Genomic DNA, 5760 nt, shown 5'->3' on the forward strand with positions numbered 1-5760 from the left:
TTAATAGTTTAAATATTAAGAAGAGCTAATATATTACATATGCCCATTTTCTGATTCACTGCACATAAACATTTAAACCTGAATCCAATTATTTGGTTGTATTATAAATGTTATACTAGTTTTCAGTAACTGAATGCAAGAATTTGCATTTTCTTGTATTTTCTGTAAAACAAGTTGAAAGGAATAATATAATATCCACATTCAATAGATATACAACATTCTGGAGAATCACACAAATACATTAAGCATCATCTGTGACAATATATGCAAAAATATATTAATATTTTGTCCTTAAATCTTTTTTTTTAAAACACTGAAAAGTCTTCACAATATAGACACAATAAAATCACTTTGGCATGAAGGCAGATCATGCTTAAATTGGATTTCTACAGCACAGACAAACATACATTAGTTCACACAGAGTAGTCAATAAAGGTTTTGATTCTCTGTTATGCTCTGCAGGTTCAGAACTGAGAGTGTTCTTTGTTAAAAAGCAAAATAAATTAGGATGACTACTTCTCATTTCTGACAATTTAAAGGAAAAACTGGAGTTTTTGCATTCATTCAAATTATGTTATGACCAAATGTTTAAATATGGTAATGACAGATACACACTGCAAGAAGAAAACTGTAATAAGAAACTTTTTCATTTTGAGCCACTTTTTGAGCTTATTCTGGTATTAAGCTTTTCCTGTCTTGCAGGAAGTGAGTGTCTTACTACCTGCTTAGCAATATGGAAAGCATGGTCCCCAAACTGCAGAGCCGATCTTTTTTCCACTGAGCTTATTTTTGGGGAATACCTCATCCATAAGTATCACCTGGATCTCATTTATTTTACTGCAAACTATGAGAGCTCTTAAATATTATCAAAAATGTCTCTGTGTGGCAAACTGCACTCAAACAGCAGTAGTTATCTGAGTTAGTCCTAAATCATTTGATTCTTCTCTTCCTTGAGGACAATAAGATGACATCTCCACGACTAGTCATACCGGTTTGTTTGTCCCATCTGCATCCCTTGTATAAGCAGGGTCTTGGATTGTGTTTCTGACTCTGCTGGTGCTCTGCCTGTCCATCCTCGTCTTAAAAGGAAAGCAGAAGTCCTTGAAACATCTCTTGAAATTTTCATCCAAAAAAGCATACAGGATTGGATTTAGGCTGCTATTGGTGTAACCCAAGGCAATACAGAAATAATAGCTGGAAATTGCTGCAGTGCTATGGGATACATCCCCTAGTGCCTCAACCAGCACAAAAATGTGAATGGGAGTCCAACAGATAATGAAAACTGCCACAACCACAAGAACCAATCTGGTAATACGACGTAGGTTTCTGTCTTTTTCTCGAGACCCTGAGAGGAGTCGGACACTTTTCAAGCGCAGGATCATCAGGGTATAGCAAACAATTATAATAAGAACTGGAATAACAAATGCAAAGACGAAGACGCATATTTTCATGAAGATGTCCCACCACACATAATCCGTGTCTGGAAACTGCAAAGAACATTCGGTACTACCTGTATCTAAAAGTAAAATAGGCAAAAAGAAAAAGAAATTTGTTTTATTATTAGATATTCTAAACCATGCCTCTATCACAAAAGAAGCTAGGAAAAGTGATTACCACGTAACAATCCTAATAAATGATGTTTCACCAAATCATTTTGGTAACCATTTCCATTTACTATTGCAACTGGTTAATGTCACCAACTTATGAAATTAGTCAGTCTTTCATATATATGTAGAAAAAGCAGAGAGAAACAAAAATAAAACCTATAGAGATTGAACAGGTTTTTTGGATTTGGATCTAAGGTATTTAAGACCAGATCAGGTTTCATGTTCAATGGAGCTGAACTCTTGTAGCTGTAATCATGTTATACAAAATTATAGATTTCTGCCATCCTAAAGGATGGAATTCAATGAGGTTGCTTTGTCTGATCACATACATGTCATCATGAGACAATCTTGAAGTGAAACACTGTGGGGGCATGTTTTCCTATAAAGTTTCTTAAGTGCAAATAGTTTAGGCATAGCACTGAGAAAAAAATGTTTTCTTAGTAATAGATTCCTTTTTAGTAAAGAATAAGTAAAACAAACAGATATACACAGTGTCTAATTGAACTGCTTTTTTTTTTTAGTGGATCACACTTCATTGCATAGCAACTGCCAGGTTTGAGCCACAGACATCACTTTGCTTCTGTTCTTCCTGTAACATCATGACTAGAAGTCACAGAACATCATTTTACGTTCTAGTAATATCTTGTCAAGCAAAAATGAACGTTTGTTGTCTTAGCTAATACAACTGGACTTGAATTCAAGATTTCATTACAGGTCCTGCAATGAAGTGGCACCAGCAGTATTTTTTATAGAATTCCTGGGGTAGATTTGATGAGCAGGTGGTGCTAGTTAAGGAAATTGCTGTTGAAACTTGTTTTGCCTTGAGTAGACAGTGTTTTTACTGCTGCTGTTCAATTGATTGACTGCAAAGTGTTCTGTCAGAATCCTAGCTTTACTGTACAATGCAAGGATTTTGTGGGCGGTATCTTTTATTGGGCCAACTGCATGGCTGGGATAGACCTAGACAAGCTTTTGAATGCAATGTATCCTTCTTTAGGTCTGTGCAAGTCCTTCCTGAAGCTTTATGACTTCCTCTTAAATCACGTTACTTCCTAATATAGAACCTTATGAAGAAAGGACCCTGGGCATCAGAAAAACAGACTTTGACTCACTCAGGAAACTGGTGGGCAGGATCCCCTGGGAGGCCACTCTGAGGGGGAAAGGAGTTCAGGAGAGCTGTTTGTATTTTAAAGAAACCTTACAGAGGGCACAGGACAAACCATCCCAATGTGCAGAAAGACTAGCAAGTATGGCAGAAGACTGGTCTGGCTTAGCTTCAGGGAGCTAAAACACAAAAAGAAAGCTTACAAGAAGTAGCAACTTGGACAAACAACTAGAGAGTATAAAAGTATTGCTCAGACATGCAAAGATGAAATAAGGAAGGCCAAAGTGCTGTAGTATCTCCATTTTCAAAACACTAACGCTTGGCTTACATGTGGCTGAACAAGCAGTTTCTAAAATGCCTCAAATGCAAAAGGAAAGCATGCAGGCACTGGAAGGATGGGGAGGTCACCAAGGAAGCACACCAGGAAATAGCAAAAACCTGCAGGAAACAAAATCAGAAATGCAAAGATGGAGAACAAACTGTACCCAGCAAAGGAAGTTAAGGGCAACAAGAAAAGATTCTATGAATATGTTGGCCAGAAAAGAAGGACCAAGGAAGCTGTGGGTCCTCTGATAACAAACTGGGGAGGGGGGGACTCCTAACAGAAGATATAAGGAAGGCAGAGCTACTCAAGAAGGCAGAGCTACGTTGCCTCAGCCTGCACAAAAAATTTAGCTGCACACAGACACCTAATTAGGATTATCTGGATAAGGAATGGGGAAAGCTGAGGGATGAGATAACAAGAGATGGCCAGAGAGTTTTTTGTGGATGTGAATAAATTCAAGTCAGCAGAGCTGGGTGACCTTCATCCCAGGGTACTGAAAGAACTGGTAAAGATCTCCGAGCCCTTGTCAATGATCTTCATGAAGTCATGGGAGGTGGGCCAGGTAGCAGAAGACTAGAAAAGAGCCAGTGTAGTGCCCCTCTTTAAAAAAGGCAAAAAGGAGGACTGGGGGAATTACAGACCTGTTAGCCTCACCTCAATACCTGGGAAGTTACTGGAGCATATCCTAAATAAGATAGTTAGCAAGCATCTGAAAGAAGAAAGGTTGATCACAAGCACAAAGCATGAACTTAAAACAAATCATGTCAGACAAACTTGATCTTCTTTGACAAAGTAACCACTTGTGTGGATGAAGCAAATGGTATAGATATAGTGAATCTGGACTTCAACAAGGCTTTTGACAAGGTCCCACAGACCTTCTTATAAACAAATTAGAGAAATGTGGGCTGGATGAAACTATTCCAAGGTGGAGAGAGAACTAGTTCAATAGCTCTAAGCAAAGGGTAATTATTAATGGGTCTGTGTCAGAATGGCCGGAGGTTTTGAGTGGAGACCCACAAGGGTCTGTCCTAGACCCAGGGCTGTTCAACATGTTTATTAGTTATTTGGATGCTGACATAGAAAGCTTCTTGAGGAAGTTAGAAGATGATACAAAACTGGGAAAGATTGTGAACGTATTGGAGGATGCGAGCACAATTCAGAAGGGTCTCAACAGATTGGAAAGCTGGGCTAGAGCTAACAGGATGAAGTTCAGTGGAGACAAATGCAAAGTGCTCAGGAAGAATAATCCAAAACATTAATATAAATGGGGGACACCTGGCTGGATGGCAGCACCATGGAAAAGGATTTGGGAGTCTTGGTAGATCACAGACTCAGTATGAGTCTGTAGCATGATGTAGCCACACAAAAGGCAAATACAGTTTTGGGCTGCATGAATAGAAGCATTAGGTGCAAGACATGGGAGGTGATAATGCCTCTACTTGGCACTAGTTAGGCCTCATCTGTGTATTTCTCGGCTCCACATTTTAAAAAGGACATGGAAAAGTTAGAGAGGCCAGAGGTGGGCAACAAAGATAATAAGAGGCTTGGAAAGCAAGTCATACTAGGAAAGGCTGAAGTAGCTAGGCACATTCAGCTTGTAGAAAAGGCACTTAAGAGGGACATGATAGCAGTCTTCAAATACTAGAAGGGTTGCCATAAAGAAGAGAGAAAACACCTTTTCTCTCTTGCTGCAGAGAGGAGGGCAAAAACCAATGACTTGATGTTGCAGCAAAGTAAATTTAGATTGGATAACCAGAAAAACTTCTTTACCATTAAAATAGTGAGGCAGTGGAATAGACTACATAGGGAAGTTGTGGACTGTCCAGTACTAGAAGTGTTCAAGAAGAGGTGGGACAGCCACTGGTTGGGGATGATCTAGGCACAGCTATGTCTGTATTTTACTGTGGGTATTTCCCATGTTTCTGGGCTTTGCTAGTTGCCCTGATCCTCCCCGCCCCCTTCTGCTACATGTGTCAGGGTGTTTTTAAACCTGGCTCAGAGGCATTGGGTGTTGGCTACAACTAAGATGCGGGACTTCAACTAGGGTGTGCTGACTGTCCTGCTGGGAGCAAATCCAGAGATTCCTAGCTACAGGGTCTTGCCACTCTGCTCAAGGTCAGGCCAGTTGCCACATTTGGGGTCAGGAAAAACTGAGATTTTAAACCACCTTCTGTAGTATCTTCAGAATTGTTAATTCCTACTGTCTACTGTCCACTCATAGATTTTGGTGGCCTTTTCCTAGGAGAGATAATGACTCGGTGTATGTTTCAGTCATTTAATTAACAAAGACATCTTACTTTTCATTATTTATATTTCTTTCTAAAGTGTTCCATAATACATGGAAAATATTGTAAGTATCAAAGTCCTAGAAATATGAGATAGAAAAGCATTTATTATTAAATACTTGCTGAAAAACGTAACCAATATTTTTATACACAGATTATAGGATACACAAATTAGAGAAGTGTGAGTTAAGGAGGTTCCACTGTTCTCAATGGTCCAAGCCACATTTTTACATTATGTTAGAAACAAAAGAATTTAAGTTTAAGTGATCAGGATCATACTCACCTTCCCTGACTTTGGTTCCTCCAAGAACTATTGCAGATATACCCACTGATGAGGACAACAGCCAGATACATATATTGATTATCTTTGCTTTGAGAGGAGTACGAAAATCCAGAGCCTTCACAGGGTGACACACAGCAATGTATCGATCAACACTC

General features: G+C 39.1%; 1 protein-coding gene across 1 annotated transcript in view; it reads right to left on the reverse strand.

The window, feature by feature from the left end:
• Window positions 1-307: 307 nt before the first annotated feature.
• Window positions 308-5760, reverse strand: part of OPRK1 (opioid receptor kappa 1) — a 66135-nt gene continuing 60682 nt past the window's right edge. The window contains exons 4-5 of the mRNA XM_019527267.1: window positions 5606-5720; window positions 308-1516 (exon numbers count right to left, since the gene is read on the reverse strand). Coding sequence (XP_019382812.1) covers window positions 984-1516; window positions 5606-5720 — 648 coding nt within the window. The 3' untranslated portion in view covers window positions 308-983. The remainder of the gene's footprint in view (window positions 1517-5605; window positions 5721-5760) is intronic.

Source organism: Gavialis gangeticus, unplaced genomic scaffold (assembly GCF_001723915.1).
Source record: "Gavialis gangeticus isolate Ggan-Ray unplaced genomic scaffold, GavGan_comp1, whole genome shotgun sequence".
Classification (NCBI taxonomy): Eukaryota; Metazoa; Chordata; order Crocodylia; family Gavialidae; genus Gavialis; species Gavialis gangeticus.